This window comes from Malaclemys terrapin, chromosome 6, assembly GCF_027887155.1.
Source record: "Malaclemys terrapin pileata isolate rMalTer1 chromosome 6, rMalTer1.hap1, whole genome shotgun sequence".
NCBI lineage: Eukaryota > Metazoa > Chordata > Testudines > Emydidae > Malaclemys > Malaclemys terrapin.
The window spans coordinates 111,816,387-111,841,557 of record NC_071510.1 but is presented as its reverse complement, the minus strand read 5'-3'; the positions used below and the strand labels follow the sequence as shown (position 1 = coordinate 111,841,557).

Here is a 25,171-nt window from a genome sequence, read left to right as displayed (position 1 = left end):
CCAACCCACATGGTGAATCTCTGAGGCAAGAAAATCCGCCAATAAGCGCAGGACCCACCAAGACAGAGGAGGAACTTTGTCACAACACGTAGACATGATCCAGCACCCGTCAAAAGCAGTGGAATCTGTCCATTGCCTTCAAAAGTCACTAGATCAGAGCCAGAATCTCTGAACTGTCTTAGTCTTAAAGGTCCCTCTTTCAACCCCCATTTTTTCATTCTAGCTGCCCTTCCAGTGAGCGTCTCCTCCACCTTTTGATGGCTCCAGGCTTCCCATCCCCCTGTCTCTGGAGAGGGAAGGCAATTATTGTACCAGCTATCCCAAGGCACTTTACAGAATGGGCATGAGACAGAAGACTGGACTCTGAATGGTGTTCAGTCAGAAAGCTAACAACCAAGAAGGGAAATAAGAGGCAGGGGCAATAGAGATTTGAAAAGTGATGTTGTGTTGATAAGCCAGGGATAGACAGTATGTTCCAGCAACAGGGGAGAAGGCTCTCATCTCAACAGTAGAGCGACTGTGCAAAGAGAGGCAGGGCTGCCCAGAAGGGGGGGGACGGGACAAGTGGGGCAATTTGCCCCAGGCCGCGCAGGGGCCCCCACAAGAATATAGTATTCTATAGTATTGCAACTTTTTTTTATGGAAGGGGCCCCCAAAATTGCTTTGCCCCAGGCCCCCTGAATCCTCTGGGTGGCCCTGAAGAGAGGAGGGAGAGGGAAGCCAGATATTATATGAGCAGAGAGAATGGAGAAGAGGAGCACAGCAAACCCACGCTCCCATTCACAAAGCAAAGAAGGCAAACAAGCTCTATGATCTCTGCCGGCTCTGGGGATTAGTGACCTTCTGCTTAAGTCCTTTACTCTTGAAGGAGGATTTTGGAGAAAGCTCATTTCTTCCTGCAAATTATTTCTCAACATGTTTAGCTAATCTGCCTCTATCTTTCCTGGAGACTTAAAGAAAGGGAAAAAACAACACCGCACAAATATGTTCTAGTCCTACTAGCTTCTGAAAGGGCTTAACATCCATCATCACAGTGCTTTGGGGAAGTCCCACAGTGCACTTGGGGCTCTGCGCGCCAACATTTGGGGTTTAAATCCTCTCGGGGGGATGATCTACTGCATCTGAGGAGTATTAGCATCACGTAGTGCAGATTATGTCTCATTTTGCACCGATCCATCGCACACTGACAATACAAATTCATTTTGAAAAGAATAGCACAAGCCAAGGTTTTCTTGGGCTGCTGATTCATTATCTTCAGAGCACATCTGCCGGGGGCTATCAAAGCATTTCGAGCTGCACACTCGTGCTAAGCAGACCCTGGTCCCATAACTGGAGCCCACTGGGGTTTGATAATTATAAATAAAATGAAGACAAAAACAATGATCTACAGCAGCTTGGGATTTTAGGTTAGTCGAGTGAAATTTAATCCCTTCCATTCTATGAGGAGAAGCCACTGTTTTAGGCTTTGGAGCAAACAATGTTCTGAACTCAGTGATGTGCTGTAAATATTTTAACAGGAAGTTCCCATAATAATTTTGCCCATTGTCCTGGGGCGAGGGGTCAGGAAACTTATTCATTTGTTTTCGCATTAAAACAAAAATATTTTCTCATACACATAACCAAGGAAAGAACACTGGGCAAACAAACTTCTCTTAAACTGCACTTTGTTGAAAGTGTTTATACTTTGTTCCTGAAAAAAATATACTGAATCCATTTACAGTAAAGTACAGTCATCCGCCTGTCGAATTTCAAGGGTTTGGTGGCATCTGGGGTACTTTTCTCTGGAGCATTTTTTTTTTTTAATTGGCAGTGGGTGCAATCTCATTTATTCCACAAGGCAAAAAGGGGAATGACAACAGCTATCAGACAGGGAAATCATCCCAACTTTCCCTAATTTTTTTCACTGTATAAATTGTGTGTATGCATCTATGTGTAGTAGAATATATAAGGTTTCAGAGTAGCAGCCGTGTTAGTCTGTATCCACAGAAAGAACAGGAGTACTTGTGGCACCCTAGAGATGGCCCATTTCAGACAGTTTGACAAGAAGGTGTGAGGATACTTAACATGGGGATTAACATCTTGATTATCACTACAAAAGTTTTTTTCTCCTGCTGATAATAGCTCATCTTAATTAATTAGCCTCTTAGAGTTGGTAGGGCAACTCCCACCTTTTCATGTTTTCTGTATGTGTATATATATCTCCTTACTATATGTTCCATTCTATGCATCCGATGAAGTGGGCTATAGCCCACAAAAGCTTATGTTCGAATAAATTTGTTAGTCTCTAAGGTGCCACAAGTACTCCTGTTCTTTTTGAGAATATATAGGAAATTCTAATGACTGAGCCTACTAATGAACATCTGGGCCAAGAAATTTCTTTCTGTGATTACTGAAAACAGAAGTATTTCAACCACTGACCCAAATGAATCATCATTTTAAACTCCTGTGGCTGCTCCAAAGATTGCCCCAGCCACCAATGGGGAAAACAGACCGTGATTATGGCAAAACACTTACTGCACTGCCAGCATCTCACCCCAATGTGGCAGAAAGCCGTGCCTTTGTGATAAAATGCAGAATAATCAGAGCACTTCCCTCTGAAATGACAGGTCATATTTTTGTAATGAAGTTCCTCCCACCCACACTTCCTAGACACCACAGTACAAATAAGCGATGGCCACGTTAACACCACCCTATACCGAAAACCCACCAACCGCTACGCCTACCTTCATGCCTCCAGGTTCCACCCCGGACACACCACACGATCCATCGTCTACAGCCAAGCGCTGAGGTACAACCGTATCTGCTCCAACCCCTCAGACAGAGACCAACACCTACAAGATCTTCACCAAGCATTCTCAAAACTACGATACCCACACAAGGAAATAAAGAAACAAATCAACAGAGCCAGACGTGTACCCAGAAGCCTCCTGCTACAAGACAGGCCCAAAAAAGAAACCAACAGAACTCCACTGGCCATCACCTACAGTCCTCAGCTTAAACCTCTCCAACGCATCATCAGTGATCTACAACCCATCCTGGACAATGATCCCTCACTTTCACAGACCTTGGGAGGCAGGCCAGTCCTCGCCCACAGACAACCCGCCAACCTTAAGCATATTCTCACCAGCAACTACGCACCGCACCATAACAACTCTAACTCAGGAACCACCCATGCAACAAACCTCGATGCCAACTCTGCCCACATATCTACACCAGCAACACCATCACAGGACCTAACCAGATCAGCTACAACATCACCGGCTCATTCACCTGCACGTCCACCAATGTTATATATGCCATCATGTGCCAGCAATGCCCCTCCGCTATGTACGTTGGCCAAACTGGACAGTCACTACGCAAGAGGATAAATGGACACAAGTCATATATCAGGAATGGCAATATACAAAAACCTGTAGGGGAACACTTCAACCTCCCTGGCCACACAATAGCAGATGTAAAGGTAGCCATCTTACAGCAAAAAAACTTCAGGACCAGACTCCAAAGAGAAACTGCTGAGCTCCAGTTCATTTGCAAATTTGACACCATCAGATCAGGATTAAACAGACTGGCTATCCAACTACAGAAGCAGTTTCTCCTCCCTTGGTGTTCACATCTCAACTGCTAGCAGAGCACCTCACCCTCCCTGATTGAACTAGCCTCATTATCTCCATACTGATTTATACCTGCCTCTGGAAATTTCCATTACTTGTGTCTGATGAAGTGGGCATTCACCCACGAAAGCTTACGCTCCAATACTTCTGTTAGTCTTAAAGGTGCCACAGGACCCTCTGTTTCTTTTTACAGATTCAGACTAACATGGCTACCCCTCTGTTACTGAAAAATAGGTTGCTCTTGAAATCTAGAACTTTCAAAAAATGTTTTTTCAAAATGTTTCAGGGGGAGGCGGGGATTTAGCTTGTTGTCTTTTCTCTCTCCTCCTTCCCCCCGCTTTTTTGGTGGCAATGTGGAAGAAGGAAGAAAGGAGGGGAAAGGAGAAAAAGGAGAAGTAGAAGAGAAGGGGGGGTCAAAAACAAAGATCTTTAATAAAAATGTTCATGAAAAATTACAAATACACAAAAAAAAATTTTTGAAACATGCAGAGCAAAAATGACCAAAATTTTCAAAGTATTTTGCAAATTTCCCCCCAATTTTTTGACCAATTCTACTCAGAAAGGTTTTAGATCTACCTTCTCCATTCCAATCCACACAGCAGATGTACTGGTGTCTATTCTGCACTCTCGCTGTGTACAGAGCTCCAGAAGAGTTATATGCTCTTGAAGACCACTACCCCATGGAGTGCAGAAGAGAATTTAGCTGTTGGATGTGGTGCAAACAATACTAGAAGCAACTGTAAGAAAAAAGAACCTCACTAACTCACACTAATGACTGAGAAGCCCATTGCAACACACCAGTTGTGACAAGTTAGCAAACAAAATCTGCCTAATACTCCTGGGGGAATTCTGCACCAAAAAACTAAAAATTCTGTGCACAATATTTTAAAATTCTGCACATTTTATTTATCAAAATAACAATATAATCATGGGCCAGTTTCAATTATTTTGGTAATTTATTTCAAAATACCTGTCAGCAAGTATGTCTGTAACAATACAGACAACGAAAAAAGATTCAGGAAATGTTTTTTTGACAAATAGATTCCTTTCTAGGCAGATTAACATAGAACTTGATGCATCTTTGAGAACAGTTATCTGCTGTTTTAGTGAAATTAAATATTTAATTTAAACAAAATTATACAAAAGTATGTTATACAAAAGTTCTGTAACAACCCGGTCTAAGAGAGCACTAGCATCCTTAAAGACTGTTTTATGTGTCTGTCAGTCATGGCTTGTCCAAGTTCAAGCTTCTATGTGTATTGTAAGGTTTTTGGGTCACGCCACTGTAGCAGGAGGGAGGGCTGGTGAGTTAGCAGTAGTTTAGTTGTAGGATAGCAGGTGGTTAGCATGGGGAAGGGAGACCCAGGGTAGAGTGTGTGTGTCGGGGAGAGTGTCTGTGTGGGTTGGGTCGGATACATGGTTCACTAGCCAACACCCCTTTGTCTCTGGAGGTCGTATGCACGCCCCCATGCCAGGTGCAGGCAGGATTGCTGGGGAGGGGTGCAGTCCTAGGTGGGAGAGGAGGGGGTGAGTTTAGGCTCATATATGCACAAAGACATTACATGTATACGAAACTAATACACTTGAAACAAAAAAATCGGGGGGAAAAGCATTTTCATGGAAATCACAAATTCTGCATGAAAAAATAAAATTCTGCCGGGAACATTAATTCTGTGCAAATTCTGCACTGCGCAGTGGCGCAGAATTCCAGCAGGAGTAATAATGTATTTTGTTCATTTTGACAGGGGTAATTTGGCTCTAATTCTAAATCTGTAGAAGTTCAACACCACATTATCACACTACTGAGAAGTGGGGAGAGAGAGCCTGGATTGAGTTTTATCAAGTTTGCATATTTAACATGTGCAAGATTCTACTCAAAATAATACTGATCAGTTTAATTAGAAAAGCTTTACAACCCATCACAGCTAAAAACACCATTGAATATAAAATACAGTAGCAGTAAATGCTATGGGTAAGATCCTGGCCCTACTAAAGTCAGTGGGGGGTTTGCCATGTCTTCAATGGGGCCAGTACTTTACCCTAAATAGTTAGGCTTGAAGCTATCTCCCCATTACAAGTCTGATTTGTAATCATCGGGGCCCCAACTTTTTTGAAAAGAAACCAATTCCCCTGCAATTTCATATGCCATGTCTCATCCCATTGTAAAATTCATTGGGGAAATTCGAGGGATGAGGGGTGTGAAGAACGGAAAAATATTTTTCAAGTCATGGTTGTCAAAATTATCCTGGGTTTGTGGGTGATAGAAAACTGACTGGATACCTTAACTGTACATTTCCAGGCATTGTAATATTTGGATGCTTTAGGAGGTGTAGAATTTTTGTAAAGCAATGTAACATCATTTTGGGGTGGTGGGTGGACTCCTTTGAAATGCAGTTTTAGCTGTAACTTACTTTTTTTCTCTTTTCCTTTCCCTCTTTTAGTTGAGGGAAGCTTTTCAGTTTTGATATTAAAACTAAAAGATGACATATCCAGTCATTCAAAAGTATTGGTGGTGTGATTTGCAATTAAATATATCAAATTGGTGGGTGTTCATTACCAAACATTTCTTTGGTAATCCTCCTGGGGCTTCTTAAATGATATGATCACACTCAGGGAAATGAAGATTTAATCTCTCATCTGCTAGACTACTTATGGCCTCTTACTGGGGAAAAAAATAGCCCCAAATTGGAGGAATGGTTCAAAAAAATGGGGGCGTTTTTGTTGTGGAAGAATACATCAAGTACATATCTTGCAAAACAGACAGAGGACAAATAGCTACTTAAAAGTTTTGGTTACCATTTATTCATTGCTCAAAGTACATTTGTCTGCAATAAACATCTCACCTATCCAATTATATTTTTAAATATTAATGTTTGACAGACACACTGGTTTAATAAATAGGGCCAGAGTTAGTATTTTCACTGAGTTAAATAAGATCTTGAGAAATAACACATGCTAAGTGATGTAAGGAGGTTCACTCTGTAATATGGTAGCATTCTGACAAATAAAGAGATTTGATGACACTGCACAATCTTTCTCTAAACAGAAAGATACGCTCAGCAAAAAAACCAAAAAACCCTCAGAGATTATTAACGTTTTATTTCTGTTGTTTCCATTATAATGATTTGTAAACTTTTTAAAAAACTTCTAAAATAAATAATTACTAAAAAAACAAAACTAAAACCAGACTTAGCTTTCTGAATGCAAAATGGCACAATTAGTTACGCAACCACTAAGGGCCTGATCCTTGGAGATGATACATGCGTCCCCTCAAGATGCTGACTGACCTCAACTCCCATTGACTCCACTAGGAGCTCAGGCCCTGGCAGGAGATGCTCAGCCCTCACAGATTCAGGCCCTAAAGCAGCACAGTCCACAGACGTGATTATGCCAACACTGGATGAATGAGGCAGAAGTAATAGGCTGCTATCTAAGGTGCAGACATGATCATTGATGGGAAAGGAAATGCAGAAAGAGTACATGGATGGTTTGATAACCACTTTACAAACAGATTAAGTCTGCTTGAGTAGGAAAAAGAGCCCTCTAACTTCTGTAGATTATCAGTTGTCTTTTGTGATACATTTTGTAAATGGCATGGAACAAAATCATCTAAAGAGTGACTACGCCCCTTCCCTGCCCCTGGTTCCTGCCTTCCCTTTTTTGCCTATTTGTGTGTGTCTTTTTAAAAAAAAAGATTGTTACCTCCACCCTAACGTGTTATGTCTGTGTAATATTGTCGGTGTATTGTCTGGTCTTGCAGCTTCGACAAGTACTGAAGTTGCATAATTGTGTGATTTTATTGGCTAGCTATACAAGCTGTCAGTCTTTTTTGTATTTGTAGCGTTTGTTTCTTTATGAAAAATGATTTAAAAAAAGAAAAGAAAAATAATACTGTGACTATATACCGAAGAGTGCCTTATGTAGACGGCAACATGATCATTCCCTGTACGGGCAACAAGAGTGCGTTTCTGGTACACATGTTTCAGAGCAATAACTACAAACTAAAATTAAACCCAGTTCTCACTCACTCAAGCCCAGGCTAACCTTGGCATGAGCCACAAAGAGAATTTTAACTCTATGAATCATGCATGTACTATGCAAACTGAGTCACGCATCAAAGCACAGAATTAATGCCCCTTCACATCAAACAAGGATGTTGCCCTTAATAAGCAAGAGAATTCCAACACGGTCGCTAGCACTGAGAAGCACAGAGGCAGCCCTGCCTATCCCTGCTGAGAATCTCCATTACTACAGGCCCCTACAGATTCAGTGAAACCTAAAGAACCAGCAGGAACAGGCTCTGCTACTATAGCAGTAACATAGAAACACTGAGTGCTACAATTTTGAAATAAGCCTAATTAGAGGCAGCAAAGAGTCCACACGTTGATTCCCTTTCACTCCGCCATATTTACAAACTGCATCTTACAATGGTGGGCAGGAGTCATCACTGTTTTGAGATCCCTGAGAAACCTCCAGCTTTTAAAGGGTGCTGAACATGATTTACAAGGTGGTACCTACAAAGTCCTGTGCACACCACTTATACTTTAGGAGTGCCATTTGCTACTCAGGGCTTGTCTACACTTACCAGGGGATCCATGAGCAGCGATCGATGCATTGGCGGTCGATTTAGCGGGTCTAGTGAAGACCTGCTCAATCAACTGCAGATCGCTCTCCCGTCAACTCCTGTACTCCACTGGATCGAGAAGAGTAGGGGGAGGCGACGGAGATCGCGTAGTGTGGACCCCCGCGGTAAGTAGATCTAAGCTAGGTCGATTAGAGTTACACTATTCACATAACTCAAATTGACGGAGCTTTGAACGAATTTCCCCTGTAGTGTAGACAAGGCCTCAGAGGATGAATCCAAGCATTCACAACAGCATCAGAAGTGAAAAAGTCCTATAAGGCCTCAAAGTTTGTTCTATTAATATCACATTCATCAAACAATGGCAATGATTCAGGGGCAGATCAGACCAGGGTGATGAAAATGTCCAGGTCTGTCTACTAAATGGCCTATATTTTTCCCTGGTCCAAGAGATCATAGATCATTTTAGGGTAAGATCTCATGAACTAGCAAGAATCAAAACTGCCACACAACCAAAATCTAGGAATTCCAGCTTCCCAGTGAGGTTTTGCATAGAGTTACCATATTTCAGCAAGCAAAAAAGAGGACGGGAGGAGCCCCGCCCTAGCCCCGCCCCTGCCCCTCCCACTTCCCGCCCCCCCAGAACCCCTAACCCTCCCCCCGTTCCTTGTCCCCTGACTGCCCCCTCCTGGGACCCCTGCCCCTAACTGCCCCCCAGGACTCCACTCCCTATCTAAGCCTCCCCGCCTCTTGTCCCCTGACTGCCCCAACCCTTATCCACACCCCCACCCCCAGACAGACCCCTGGGACTCCCACGCCCCATCCAACCACTCCCCACCCCCTGACAGCTCCCCCCCGAACTCCCAACCCATCTAAACCCCTCTGCTCCCTGTCCCCTGACTGCTCCGATCCCTCTCCGCACTCCTGCCCCCTGACAGCCCCCCCAGAACTCCCAACCCATCTAAACCCCTCTGCTCCCTGTCCCCTGACTGCTCCGATCCCTCTCCGCACTCCTGCCCCCTGACAGCCCCCCCCAGAACTCCCAATCCATCTAAACCTCTCTGCTCCCTGTCCCCTGACTGCTCCGATCCCTCTCCCCACTCCTGCCCCCTTGACAGCCCCCCCAGAACTCCCAACCCATCTAAACCTCTCTGCTCCCTGTCCCCTGACTGCTCCGATCCCTCTCCCCACTCCTGCCCCCTTGACAGCCCCCCCCAGAACTCCCAACCCATCTAAACCTCTCTGCTCCCTGTCCCCTGACTGCTCCGATCCCTCTCCCCACTCCTGCCCCCTGACAGCCCCCCCCCAGAACTCCCAGCTCCCCACCCCCCTGCTCCTTGTCCCCTGACTGCCCCTTCCTGGGACCCCTGCTCCTAACTGCCCTCCAGAACCCCACCCCTAAGCCTCCCTGTTCCTTGTCCCCTAACTGCCCCCTCCTAAGACCCCCCCCCAACTGCCCCCCAGGACCCTACCCCCTACCTGTACCCTGACTGCCCAAAACTTTCTCCACCCTCCCCCAAAAGCCCCCCCCCGTTTCTTGACTGCCCCCTCCAGAACCTTCCTGCCCCCGGTCCCCCTTACCCTGCTGCTCAGAACAGGGTGTTGGGCTCTGTGCAAGCCGAGCCGGACACGTGGCTGCGCTTCCCAGCACAACAAAACCCGGTCCCTGGCCCTGCACAACAAAACCCGGTCCCTGGCCCTGCACAGTGCTGCCGGACCGGGTTGCAGGAGAGGCCAACTCAGAATGCAGGGCGGCTCCGGCTCCTCTACGGCCGCTCAGGAGTCCAGCCCGGGATTTTTCTGCAGCCCTCCCAGCCGCTCGCTCTGCCAGGGGAGGGGGAAATCCCGGACATTGTGAGTGCTTTACAAATTCCCCCCGGACGCTATTTTTAGCGCGAAAAGGAGGACATGTCCGGGTAAATCCGGACGAATGGTAACCCTAGTTTTGCAGGGCTTTTCTAGCTCTGGGAGCTCACAGAACATCTGAGCTGGAAAATTAAAAAAAAGGACACTATTCTAATTATCGGTAGTCTCCGTAGCTTACTGGTTTTGCCACAGAGCCTTTAAAAAACACACCACAACTGGAGACCCTCAGGGGTGGAAAATAAAAACAGACACCTGAAAGTCTCAGACTCCACAAAGCATTAACTTCCTGGGCATGAAAAATAATGTGACATTATCCCTGACCTCTAGCAATAGATCACCTTTGATTTAAAGAACAGGTCACTCTGTCTGAGGGGCAATAACACATCATGGTTCCTCATCCATAGGTTAAGGACTGCTCTTAAGAAATGGCCTGTTTTGCAGGCACAGTAAGGTGGTTAGATAGTGTAATACTACCTCTTGTGCACACAATTAATTGCAGAGGCATTTTATTGCAAGACAGAGGCTGGGTCAGGCACCTTTGAAAATCAGATCTGATACTGTGTGAGACACAGCTCCATCTTTCTCACCACCTTATCGCATGCTCTCAATTTGTTTAGCAGACGAGAAGCCTCTTGCTCACAGCAGAATTAGATGACATGGGGCAAAATCACCTCCCACCTTTACGAACACCAGTGGAGCTCAACAGGCACTGTTACGTCTATTGATTGTTTGTATTATGGCAACACCTAGTGGCTACAACTGAAATCAGGGCCCCATTGAGCTAGGTGCTGCCCAAAACACAAAGTAAGAGAGAGCTCCTACTCTGAAGGGTTTACAATCATAATAGACAAGACAGACAAAGGGTGGGGGGAAGGACCACTTTTCTAGATGGGAAAGTGAGTCAGAGGGTTTGTCTACACCAGGGGGCAATTCACCCTAGGGGGTTGTGATTTCTAAAGTGCATTATCATGCTGCCCATTAATTGGTCTGTGTAGACCCTGCTGGTGTGCACTAAAGATTCTCTAGTGCACTTTAAGGTAGCGCTTTACCCCAACCTGTAGAAGAGCCCAGAGAGATTAAATGACCTGTGAGGAATGTGGAAATATTTGTAATGTGTTTACAAACGATCTGTATGACTCTGTACCTGTCCACCAGGCATCACAGATGACTAGGGAGGAATATAAAAATATTGCTTGAGCATGCAGGGATGTAATCAGGAAGGCAAAGCACAATTGGAGTTGCAGCTAGCAAGGGATGTGAAGGGAAACAACAAGGGTTTCTACAGGTATGTTAGGAACAAAAAGGTGGTCAGGGAAAGTGTGGGACCTTTACTGAATGGGGGATGCAACCTAGTGACAGATAATGTGGAAAAAGCTGAAGCACTCAATGTTTTTTTGCCTTGGTCTTCACAGACAAGGTCAGCTCCCAAACTGCTGCACTGGGCAGCACGGTATGGGGAGGAGATGAGCAGCCCTCAGTGGTGAAAGAACAGGTTAAGAACTATTTAGAAAAGCTAGACATGCACAAGTCCATGGGGCCGGATGCAATGCATCCGAGGGTGCTAAGGGAATTGGCTGATGTGACTGCAGAGCCTTTGGCCATTATCTTTGAGAACTCATGGCGATTGGGGGAGGTCCCAGATGATTGGAAAAAGGCAAATATAGTGTCCATCTTTAAAAAAGGGAAGGAGAATGCGGGGAACTACAGACCAGTCAGCCTCACCTCTGTCCCCAGAAAAATCATGGAGCAGGTCCTCAAGGAATCCATTTAGAAGCACTTGGAGGAGAGGAAGGTGATCAGGAACAGTCAACATGGATTCACCAAGGGCAAGTCATGCCTGACCAACCTGATTGCCTTCTATGATGTGATAACTGGCTCTGTGGATATGGGAAAAGCAGTGGACGTGATATACCTTGCGTTAGCAAAGCATTTGCTAGTATTCTTGACAACAAGTTAAAGAAGTATGGATTGGATGAATGGACTACAAGGTGGATAGAAAGCTGGCTAGATCATTGGGCTCAATGGGTAGTGATCAATGGTTCAATGTCTAGTTGGCAGCCAGTATCAAGTGGAGTGCCCCAGGGGTCGGTCCTGGGTCTGGTTTTGTTCAACATCTTCATTAATGATCTGGATGATGTGATGGATTGCACCCTCAACAAGTTCACGGATGACACTAAGTTGGGGGGAAGAGGTAGATATGCTGGAGGGTAGAGATAGGGTCCAGAGTGACCTAGACAAATTGGAGGATTGGGCCAAAAGAAATCGGATGAGGTTCAACAAGGACAAGTGTAGAGTCCTGCACTTAGGATGGAAATACCCCATGTACTGCTACATACTGGGGACCAACTGGCTACGCGGCAGTTTTGCGGAAAGGGACCTGGGGATTACAGTGGACGAGGAGCTGGATATGAGTCAACAGTGTGCCCTTGTTGCCAAGACAGCTAATGACATATTGTGCTGCATTAGTAGGAGCATTGCCAGCAGATTGAAGGAAGTTATTATTCCCCCTATTCAGCACTGGTGAGGCCACATCTGGAGTACTGCATCCAGTTGGGCCCCCACTACAGAAAGGATGTCATTCTCCCCCCATTTGGGATTTTACTTACTAGGCCAGATCGTCTGCTGGTATAAATTGACACAGCTTCACTGAAGTAAATGAAGCTATGCTGGTGCACACAAGCTGAGGATCTGGCCATTTTGGTTTTACAGGTGACTTGTTTGACTCTGTGCATCATATTCTAAACCATCCATTGCTGGAGGTAAGCCCTTTTCCTAGAGGGAAGAGATTTTGTGCCCTCTAAAACAAAAATGAGTTTATCACCACTGCACTTGTACTTCCCCATCTTAAACCAGTGAATGAACCTCCCCCTACCACAAGCAACAGGAAGCATGAGCTATTCTGCTGCCTTGCGAAGACCTTCTACAGCCTCTAGCATAGAGGTCTCCAAACTGTGGGGCACGCATCCCTAGGGAGGCACAGAGGAATGTTGGGAGGGGGCTGGGCCAGCCCCTATGCGGGGTGGGGAGGGAGAGCCACCCAGCTCCACGCCCAGCTCTGCTCTGGCTCCTATCCCCATCCCCTGTGCATCCCTACACCAGGCCGCGGGTCCAACTGCTGGCCCCCACCATGGCTTGGCTCCGCCTCCACCTCCAGCCTCAGCTCTTGGCCACAGCTCTGTTTCCAGCTGGGGGTGGGGGTGAGGGTGAGGGTGGGGGTGGGAATGGAGCTGCACCCAGCCACCGGCTGCCAGCCCCCACTGCAGCCTTGCTGTGGCTCTGCTCCCGCCCCCATTCCCAGTCCAAGACCCACCCCCCACTGTGGCCCCAGTCTCAATCCCCTTATCCTTGTCTGCCCCCCCCCTAGCCATAGCCCTGCTCCCAGACCCAGCGGGGGGGGGGGGGCATGGACAGCGATAAGGGGGGACATGACCCTGAAAAGTTTGGGGACCACAGCTCTAGCAGATCAATATTAAAGACAACCCATTGTGTTATACAGCAATCCCGATGCACTGCAGATCTGCAGTAACTGCTTTGCCCCTTACCTTGCCCCACTGACATCCACGCCGACCATTAATTGACCATTCAGGGAAAGAATCTCATCTCTCAGTTGCACTTTCCCACATTTCCCTGCCGGGCTATTTTTCTTTAAGTCCGTTACCCAGATACAGCCAACATCAAGCACCGGGCCTTTGTGCCCTTTCCTCTTTTTCCCTCCTCTCCGTTTCTCTCCATAGTCTCCAAAAGCAGGGATGTTCCCAAAGCTTAAGCCAAGAGCCTCATTTTTGCCCATCTCCTTGGTAAGGTAGAGCGTGCCGATTTCCATGTCTAAAGTGCTGGGACCACTGGGCTGCAATTTGCTGTCATCCATGGAAAAATTTAGCTGTATGTACTCTCTCAGCTTCTGAATGGCAGACTGACACAGCCTCTGCTCTGGCCCTTCCACTTCCTCCCTCTGGCTGTTTTGCAGCCACTGATACAGGAGGGGGAGGAAGAGCATAGCGTTCTCTTGAGTAATGGGCATTATGGGCACCCAAGGATCCCATCATGTGAAGGATGGCTTTCTGGGTTCACTATGCGGGGCTTCACTGATCCTCCTTTCAGAATCACGGCATCCGTCAGCGTCACCCCCAGCCATGTTCAGAGAGAGAGCACACACGGGGAGCCACCACTCAGGTCCAGCGCTGTTGAACTGTTCAGTTTGGCAAAGGATAACAGGACGCTTTTATGAAAACACTGAAACAATTGCTGTGGACGGCTCAGCAAGAGGAGGAAGGAAGTGTCAGTGAATTCTTGTTGGGCTACTTTTACAGCTGGCCAGCTACAAATTACACTGGAGTCCAATGAGAATTCATTCCACAAGGAATGTTGTCAGTTCATCACCACAGCCACTCAACACCTGCTTGGCCTGCAAGATAAAAACAGAAGCATTACGATCCTGGTCATCGTTCCAGTCAAAATGCTGCTCAGCTGCTATGCTCATTAGACAGAAAAGAAAATTTTCCTAACGTTTGTGTGTGTGTTTCATAGTCTGTTTTGTTCTCCCTTTAATTTTTAGTTACCAGGTTATGCCATTCTGCTGGCTGAGAGTGCAGGGTGTACAGTTCTCTCCACAATCACCATTTGTATTATTCTCTTGTCTACCACTTGGGGGCACCACCTATCCTCCTCAGGAAGAGAATAAAAGGTCATTCTTACAACCTGACCTGCCAACGGAGATCCAGGCCCTATAAACAACAATATACTCCCTGTCCGAACAAAAGACTAATACAGCAGCTCAGAGGCAGTGATAAAAGCAGAGGACTCCTGGAGAATGGTTCATAGCCTCTGCAAACAAACAGCTTCCATAAATTTCAACAGGAGCTGTTCAGAGTCAGGGCTGGAGAACCAGGCCCTTAGATTCTATCCCTGATTCAACCCGAGATGGCGAGTAATGTTAGGGATGTCACTTATGAACCTCTTTGTGCCTCAGTTTATCTGTCTATAAAATAGGTACAAGGTAATACTTATTTACCCACAACCCAGGGCTATTGTAAGACATAATAAATGGGCACAAATGATGCCTATAATCCTGTGGATCCCCAAGTTATAGGTGCAAAACACTCATCATATACAACTTCCTCCACCAAGCTTTTCAAGTAGTGTTCAATGCTTCTCAGAGGCCAATGTAAAGTGAGTGATTATAGTGACTGCCACATATAAAGCTGACATACAATGGTGTGAGAGCATGGCCTACCCTTATGAGCAGTAGTGCCTAGTGGTCAGCCCAGCCCACCATCCGGCATGGCCTTTTAAGGATTTTCAAACACCCATAAATAAGAACCTAAAGAGGGATAGGGGATAGAGAGAGAAACTGTGGCTGGGAGAAAGGCCCTGTTTCTTTAAAGGCCTGGCACCAGGAGCCTGGCAGAGTGAGTGGAGTCAGACTCCCTTTTTCCCCAATCAGGGGATACACTGGGAAGAAGGGGCCAGCATAAAAGTTTCCTTCTCCCTCCCAAGGAGGGCAGACACTGAGAGAAGGCTGGCCTGCTGGACTTTCCAGTTTGGTGGGGGTGTTCAGCTGAAGGGAACTGGCAAAAGCTTTGCAGTTGACTATTCCAAGACAAGAGGCCTGAGACACAAACTCCAGCCCAGAGAGAGGGCTGAGGGGGGGACGGGGGACTCCTGCTTGAAGGAGACACATATCGACTGCTCTAATGGTAAGCGACAGAGCGCTGCTTACAGTATAGCCCAGCTGCTACAGAGGAGGGCAGGGAGTGGTCTTTGAGAAAGCACCTTCATAGCTGACTAAGGAGACGCTGTGAGGAACCATAGATCCAGGCAAGGGTAGCAGAGTCCAGAGACCTGGTGAAGATGTTGACAAGTGGGATGAAGTTAGAAGCAACTCAGGAATGTGGCGGAGGGATCAAAGAAACATGCCTTATCCACCCAAAACTGGGTCACTGGGCTGGAACCTGGAGGAGAGTGTGAGCCTGCGTTCCCCTACCTAGTTCCCAGCCAGAACAAGAGGGGGTGCACAGGCATTAAAAGAATAAAAGAGGCCACGAACTAAAAGTTACAGATAAACGTCAGGAGACGGGCTCGAAGGCCATTGGATTTTGAGTTGACTATTTGGGGACTTTTCCGTATACTCTGGAAGGGGAATGGACTGAGTAGTGACCTGGCTGGAGAACTAGACCACAGGAAACAACAGATCACTGTGCACCAGAACGGCTAAAGGGGACACTACACTGAAAACCCCTCCATCATCACACCTGATCATGTGGAGGTGCCTTGGAGCTGAGTTTTCAGGACTAATTGATCATACAACTTTCAATAACTATAGACAAGGTTCAGATTTAATTTAGGTTATACAGAAGGTTAGACTCATGGTTCCTCTGGCCTGAATCTATAAATTTCTAACTTTTGTTCTCACTTGGTTAGAGCTGACAGTGTTCTCAGGGAAGCAGGCACCAGATGTTAATTTGGGCCACCATCCTGCAAATAGCTCAGCAGAATGGGGAAGCTATGAGATTCTGCACAAGAATAGGAGTCCACCTACATGGAGCTCATCATAGGTTCGAGGCCGTGGATGGCACGAAGCAAATCAAATGAGGGCACTGTATAATTAGCTATGTGATTAAAACAAACACACACACACGACTTTGACCTGGGGAAAAGGACTATGGCAACCATCAATAGGAAATCTGCTTCTGAGTGAAACCAGCAGCACCACTGTACAAGACTAAAACAGCTCCATACCCAACAAAGTCAGTGTCTGATGTATCAATTGAACACACCCAGCCTGGTGAGAACAGCAGTTACAACAGCCCAATATACACACTAGCAAAAATAGAAAGGTGACAAACTGGGTGGCAGATTTCTCTTTGGAAAAAGAAAGATCTCACTGAGAAAAATGGCAAACTGAGCTTTGAGCCAAAATGGAGTTTTACCCTGGATTTTGGGACCTCTTTGGGAGAATTTCTTTTTCATCATCACCCTATGTTTGCTTTTGTATGCAATGCGTTCCCCAAACAGCTATTTTTACTCTCTCATGTACACGACTTGTGTACAAAATGTTGTGGCTTATTTTTTTCTCCTAGCACTGGCACCACTGGGAAACGGGGAGCGCATACTGCACCCTGTAACAGGATGACAGCGCTCCCGCGCCACTGTGCATCATTAACCCCTAAGATTCTGGTTGAGTCACTGAGAATGCTTCTGAGGGCATTTGCTGCATGCCCACTTGTTCTGACCTGTGGTTTAAACCCACGACCTGGCTCTAACTAACCACATGCGGTTTGATAGGGATTTTTATTCCTTTTTTTCAAAAAAGCACAAAGTGAATTAGCTAAACTTCACAAGTTGCACTACCAGTGTCCCCCCGCGCCCCGTGCATGGGCACTGGGGGAAAGCCACCAAACTTCATACACTGTTCACAGCATGGTATAAATTAGTCTCATTTTAACAGACAGGTTAAATGGTGCTGCTACCTGGATTAGAAGGTTGCAGATTACTCTAGCATACAGCCCCAAACACCCCTCCCTGACGGAGCCCTAAAGCTTTACATCCAGCAAACCCACACAGATTAGTAATGGACAGAGCCTCTTCCTTTTCTCCAAAAATGAAGTTAATGAGTCAGATGCTCTGAGGTTTGGCTGGAAGCATTTCCATCACCACCGTCCCTGGGGGTTCCATGTGCGGATTTAATCCTAATTGGTTCCACAGATGGAGGCTGTTGTAAGGGAGACGCAGATATCAGTGTGTTTGCAGGAAAGGTCGCGTCCCCTTCTCGGCCAGCATTGCTCACAATTTGTATACCATGGTCCTCCAAGAACCTCCTCTCCCCACGCCACAGAGGCTTTGGGCCCTTTGTGCTGCTACCACTTCCACTCCCTGGAGATTTTTATGATGAGGTCTACTGCAAAAGCATAGATCTAAGAGTGAATCTAGCCCACAGGTCCTGGAGCCACTGAGAGCCTGGTCTCCGCCGTGTTCCACCTACAACTCTCACGTTAAATTTTCCCTCAAAGACTGAGTCGACAGTGACACCCTTAGTAAGAACTCCCCATTGCGTGTGGGTATGTCTATACTTGGAGCCGGGGGTGCGATTCCCAGCTTGTGTAGAGCAGCATGCTAAAAACAGCATAGCCGCAGTAGCATGGACAGCACAGGCTAAGGGGTTGAGTACAAACTCACCTGGACTCTGCGGGTCCATACTCAGTACTATTAGCCTGTGCTGCCTCTCACATCTGCCCATGCTACACAACTATTTATAGTGCACTAGCTCAGCGTGAGTATGTCTAGGGGATGTGGGAATCACACCCCTAGTGCCAAGTATAGACACACCCTAAGTTGAAGATGTTTTTCCCTTCGGTTAAAAGCTTCAGTTAAGGAGGCATTTAACTCAGTAGAGAGAACACACTTGTTTCTGTGGGTCTCCAGTCTTTTTTGCTCCAGAGGCGAATATGAGTTAATGGCACATGTGGTGGTGACTAGTTTTTTAGTTGGATCTCTCAGACTAGCTGAGGGGTGGGAAGAATGGGCTCCAGAAGTGGGTGTATATGAGAGGAGAATAATACAACAATATTTCTTTAGATGACCCGAGGCTTAGACTTTATCACAAGTGCCCCATTGCATATTTGGATATCCTGATTCCATACAGACTTCTGTTTCTTTTTCTGACAAATAGAGTTTTTCCTTCCGGGGGTGCCCTTTTCAAAAAGAACCACATAAGTAGCTCTCGAACCCCACTTCCTTGTGTGTGGAAAGAGAAATAATAAAGGTCATAAAAATGTCCCACTACTGATTTTTAAAAGTTGATTTATGCGCATACCTCCGGCAGATACAAGGTTTAGGGTTAATAGTCCTGCCACATCAAAGCCCAGCCCAAAACACCAGAAAAATGTACATACGGTTATTCCTTTTCACTCCTCCAGTGGTATCAGATTAGAATTGTTTTAGGTTATATCTTTTCAGCTATTTGTGATTTCTCCTGAAAATGAAAATAAAAAGAAATGTCTTTCTGCTCTTCAGCCTTTGGGAGGGTGAGTGAATGCTGGTGAAACAAACCCATTACCAGTCAGACATTCATTTATGGATTTTTTTTCCATTCAAATTGAGTTTTTATTCCTTCTTTTAATTCCTGGTAGCAACTAACAGCAACCACATGACAATGAGAACAAAATAAATCTTAATTTCAAAAATAGAGTTTAGTTATCAGAATTTAAGCTAATGGACATATTACTCCTGCAGGATTTCAGCATAGGAGTAATTCATAGGCGGGGGTATCACCACAGGAAAGGTCCTATTGAAGTCATCAGTGAATCTCAGGTTAGGTCTCAGCATGGGTAATAAATTTGGAGCAGGGAGGAAATGCATTGATACTAAAAGCTTCTGATTAACAACAAAAATTAGAGATAGAAGAGATCTATTAAGTCATCTAGGTCCCAATTCAATGAAACTGATGTGAGACTTTCCACTGACACTGGATCAAGCTCCTAATCCAGCCCAGTGGAGACGCGTTCCCTACAATGCATTCTCCAGTGCTTATACCTGCCGTACTTTACTTATGTTGACTAAGAATCAAAAGAAGTCAGATGTGTTCAAGCATCCAAACATCCTTAATCAGCTACAGTAATTGATAGGATTCCATAACATCTGCCTAAGCAGGCTCGGAGGACCCAAAATTGTAACAGTTCAAATAGAGGTGCATAGAACTGGGCAGGCAGGTTAGAAAAATGCCCAATTGTGCAAGAACATTTGTACCTGAGAACTGGTCAAATGTCCTTTTGGAGTTTTCATGGAAAATACACCAGGCCAAGCACAAAGCGGCACCTGCATTTCAGTCTATCTTAGATACTTATGTATTTATCCTCAACACCCCTGCAAGGTAGGAACATGCTATTATCCCCATTTTACAGTTCGGGAATCACATAGGCCGTCTGCGGTTGAGCAGGGAATTGAACCCACGTCTTGTAAATTCCAGCCTAGCGCCCTAAGCACTGGATCATCCTCCTTCTTACTTATATCACCAAGGCTTTGTCTACACTAGGATTTCAGCTGTCCCAGTGGTATAGACACAGTTAACGCTGAACCAGGGTAATTTCAAAACTGGGGAAAGCGGCACCGATTCCAATTAATAATAGAGCTGTCACATTTTCCAGAAACCTAATGGCACCTTTTTCTAATCATTTAATTTTGTAACAGAAGAACCTGCTCAGAAATCCTGCCCATTATGATCTTTCTGCAGGATGGAAGAGCTGTATTGATAGAAACTGACCTTTTCTCCCCATATGGAGCATGGTATCTGCAATTCTAAACTTGTTCAAAGGGCTATATGTCTGTTACCTCTCTGTGCCTAGTAACTGCATGTGAGGGATAATGGAGCGTTGGTTTGAGATAGCAACACTGTGAACTTTAAAGGTTTAGTACTCAGAACAAGATTCTGACATCTCTTACACTGGTGTACATCTGGAGTAACATGACTTCACTTCATTGACTTAGCCCAAAGTTACTGTACATAGGTATAACTATGATTAGAATCTGGTCCTAGGTGTGCAGATTCCTAGAGACTTTCCCCCATGCAAAAGTTTTAAAATATCATTGCATCACTATGTGGGTAACAGCCAGTGTCTGTGTGCATGTAATATTTTACATATAATGCCAAGCTTTTATTTTTAAGGGAAACTAAAGTTAGAATCTTGTCTATATTTAGACACTTAAATAAATGACCTCATTTTCAAGAGTGCTGAGCACCAACAGCTCTCGCTGGTCAACTAGCTACCTATAAAAAAAATTAATAAAGAGCCATCTATATCTCCTCAGTATCTGCAATGCTATATTTCACATTTTCAAGCCATTACCAAAGTATTTCTGAAGCAAGAGTGCTATGTTGCTTTGGCAATGTCTGCACTCCAGCTGGCAACATGCTTTCCACAGCGGGTAGACATACAGGCACTAGCTCCGCTCAAGCTAGTCTGCTAAAAATAGCCACGTAGCTGGAGGTAGCATGGGCAACAGTTCAAACTGGCTGCCCGAGTATGTCCCCAGGGGATCCAGGCAGGTCTGTATTCAAGCAGCTAGCCTATGCTGCTGCCCCCATTACACTGCTATTTCTAGTGCACTAGCTCAAGCAGAGCTAGCACGTCTGTTTGCCTGCATTGGGAAGCACACAGCCAGCTGCAATGTAGACATGCCCTAATTCCCTACAGGAATTTGCTGTTTACAGTAGTTCTTCCACAAAGGGATATTTAAAAAAAATTATAAATATTATAAAGCACATCTGCAAGTGCTTTTAAATGTTTCCATTTTTCATAAAACCTTCCTGTGGGAAAGATCTCAGACAATAGTTATTCATAAAGCAAGAAAAGCCAATGCAGGCAACATGTGAAATTGGGTCCATGTTGGTTCAGAAGGTAAGAAAACCAGAATTACAGACCAAAGCATATGAAGTTGTAATGCTTACATTCTAAGCTTAAAGGAGCAAACGCACTTACATTTGTAAAATGCATTTATGATACAGACCGAGAAAAGGAAAACTTGCAGATTCAGCACTGCAAATTGAATATACTTGGAAGCCTGTCTGATGTAATTTTATAGTGTTATTGGAAGAGTCACAAAGAAAAACAAGCTGCATTCTATAATCACTAACCTCTGGAATCATTAAGCCTAAGAAAATTATTGCCAGATGTAACAAGATGGACTTCCAAATAAATATTTCCAAAATCTATTAAACTAATCACCTCCAATCTCATCTGATCATCACATAGCTAAAAGTAATTTATTAGCAATCTACTGCAAGTGTTCAAATGCAACGTACCAAGCAAGAATTTTGAAAGACAATATTGTGAAGTAGATTTTACCTTCGTTTATAATCTCATGTCTATCAACTCTTACTTATTCGTCAGTTTATCTTTAAGTTCAAGTTGCATTTCCCTCTTAATTTGAGGATTTTCATGCTTTAAATTATATCTTTAGTTTCTTGAGAACAAGCCCTCGTTATGGTGATATGCAAATTTGATGCCACACAGTAGGACTTCACTCATTCTTACTGATGTCTGGGGAAGGTGTTGGAGATGACTCAGCTATGTGAAACTGGGCCTGATGCCACAAGGGCCCAGATGCCACAGGTAGCTCCCCCGTGCGGCCTGGTTGACTGCAACAGGACTCTACATGAGTACAAACATCCACTAGTTTTGAGCCAGTTACACAATTGGGACCTTAGTAAGTATGTGAATAAAGACAATAGATCAGATCCTCAGCTGGTGTAAAGCATTATAGTTACATTGAAGTCAATGGAGCTATGACGATTTACAGCAGCTCAGGATCACTGACTCATAAAAATGTATTTTGCTACTTAGTTCTAGTCATATCCTACTTTACATTGTAGTGGTAAACTCAGAATTTATCTAGTCTGATCTCTTGGGTAACATTGCCCATAGAACCTCATCCGTAATGCCTGCATCAAGCCCTGTAGCTCATGGTTGAACTAGACAGAGTACCTCACTTAAAAATAAATGTGCTGCAGTAAATTTTATAAACATAATGAAAGGCTTAGCAATACACAGCTTCACTACAGTTCTGTGCTATTGAACCTTGGAAGGGCAGCACGGAAAAAACATCTTTTTGAGGCAGCAGTTTATAAAGCAGGGGTAGGCAACCTATGGCACGCGTGCCAAAGGCGGCACGCGAGCTGATTTTCAGTGGCACCCACACTGCCCAGGTCTGGCCAACAGTCCGGGGGGGCTCTGCATTTTAATTTAATTTTAAATTAAGCTTCTTAAACATTTTAAAAACCTTATTTACTTTACATACAACAGTAGTTTAGTTATATTATTATAGACTTATAGAAAGAGACCTTCTAAAAATGTTAAAATATATGACTGGCACGCAAAACCTTAAATCAGAGTGAATAAATGAAGACTTGGCACACCACTTCTGAAAGGTTGCCAACCCCTGTTATAAAGGGTGCAGTTTCTGCTTGTTACAGTGGTCTGAACAAGACCTTTACCTCCTTTCCTTCCCATTTAGAGGTGTATATTTCAGTGGGATGGGAGTTAACACAATTAATATAAGTATCTGAATACAGGATGTTGACAGTTCACAACACAATGATAAAAAGACTCAAGAAACAGAGAAGGTTTTACTTCTGTATTTGCTTGCATCTAAATAAAACGTAAACCCCATTACGAGCATGCTGTGGAAATGCACAACACCTCTTGGAAACAAAATACCAAACTGTACTGCAGAATTGTCTTCAAGTGTCTCAAAAATTAAAAAACCGCCCCCCGCCCTTTCTGTTTGTTATGACTAAATTAATTTTTGTTGTTGTTCAAACATCGGTACAACCTAAAGCTCATCAGGAAAGCTTGTGTGATAACAGAACATTCCTTGCCTGACCCTTCTAGCAAATCCAGGGCAATGTTCACTCCTAGCTCCTGCTTTCTGAGGTTGGGAAACATTATGGTTTCTTCTGCAGTTTGAAAAAATAAAGGCTGGTTCTCACATTCCGGCAATAGCTGGGTGGGGTATAATGTCATGCCTCTAAACAGCTTTTTTTGGCTGGTGCAACATCTGTATGTGGCTCTAATAAAATAGCAATGTAGAAGCTGAGTTTAGCTTATTGGAGTGTTAGCTTACACTTCTTTCTAGCAACATTTAATACTTTATTCCAGAATTGCAGGGATCCACTGGTGACAACTACAGTACCTGGTATTTCTGCAGCTTTGGAATTCTTACCTATTGGACATCTGCTTGTGAGAGGGAAGACTTTATAAACACAGTGTCCCCTAGAACTTGCCCAAAACTTTTGGCAAAATCTCCTGTCCTTCAGGAACTCCTCTTACCAACAGTCATGTTGGTCAGCTACATGCTATTTCACTGACAACCTTTGTATAGTCTGAGGCCATAGTTTCTACTACAGATTGCCAGTCAATCCTTCTACTGTCATAGTAGTTTCTAGGATTCCTTTAAAATATTTGTGAATTAAACCCAAAATCTTTGGAAGGGTGTTGTTGCTTTTTTTAAAAGGTCTATTAATCCTGACTCAGTGCTCCTGCCATTCATGCTGCACACACAAAGGAGGGAATCCCATCTTCCTCAGCATCCCTCAGCCAAGGCCAAAGGAAGAGTCTTGAAAGTGAAGTCTGGCCTTTGGGTATTTTAAATATTCAGGACCCTGATTTGTGGTCTTATTGGAATGCACGTGCATATAACTCAGCATGCCTGTAAGCCCAATACCGGGAGCAATGTGAACTTCCCCATTTTAGAATCTATATATGTGTATAGGATAGTACATGATATTTCAAATGTGTAATGTAGGGGCCTGTCTATGGGACACTGGAAAAGAAAATATGAAAGAGGCAGCAAGTTTCGTTCCCTCTCTGAGCCTTTCACAAGAGTTTTAAAAGAACTGGCTGGGGAGCTCACTGGACAATTAATGTTGATTTTCAATAAGTCCTGGAGCACTGGGGAAGTTCCAGTTCAAGATTGGAAGAAAGCCAATGCTGTGCCAATTTTTTAATATAGTAAACAAGATGACCTGGTTAATTATAGGTCTGTAAGCTTGACATCAGTCCCAAGGAAGATAATGGAGTGACTGATATGGGACTCGATTAATAAAGAATTAAAGGAAGTTAATGTAATTAATGCAAATCAACATGGATTTATGGAAAATAGATCTGTCAGACTAATTTGAGGTCTTTTTTGGATAAGATTGCAAATTTGGTTGATACGGTAATAGTGTTGACATAATAGATTTCTGTAAAGTGTATGACTTGGTACCACAAGACATTTTGGTTAAAAAAAAAAACTAGAACAGTATAAAATTAACATGGCACACATCAAATGCATTAAAAACTGGCTAATGGTTAGGTCTCAAAATATAACTGTAAATGGGGAATTGTTGAGTGGGTATGTTTCCAGATGGGTCCCACAGGAATGAGTTCTAAGCCCTATGTTAATTTAGCATTTTTATCAGTGACCTGGAAGAAAACACAAAATCATCAATGATAAAGTTTACAGAGGACACAAAAATTGGGAGAGTGGTAAATAAGGACAAGGACAGGTCACTGATTCAGAGCGATCTGGATTGCTTTTTACACTGAGCCTAAGCAAACAATGGGAGTTTTAATAC

General features: G+C 44.5%; 1 protein-coding gene across 4 annotated transcripts in view; it reads right to left on the bottom strand.

The window, feature by feature from the left end:
- PDZD2 (PDZ domain containing 2) overlaps positions 1-25,171 on the bottom strand; it is a 308,625-nt gene that overhangs the window by 185,370 nt on the left and 98,084 nt on the right. For all 4 annotated transcript variants that reach the window (XM_054031838.1, XM_054031840.1, XM_054031841.1 and 1 more), the window contains exon 2: positions 13,602-14,464. In XM_054031838.1, coding sequence (XP_053887813.1) covers positions 13,602-14,080 — 479 coding nt within the window. In that variant the 5' untranslated portion in view covers positions 14,081-14,464. The remainder of the gene's footprint in view (positions 1-13,601; positions 14,465-25,171) is intronic.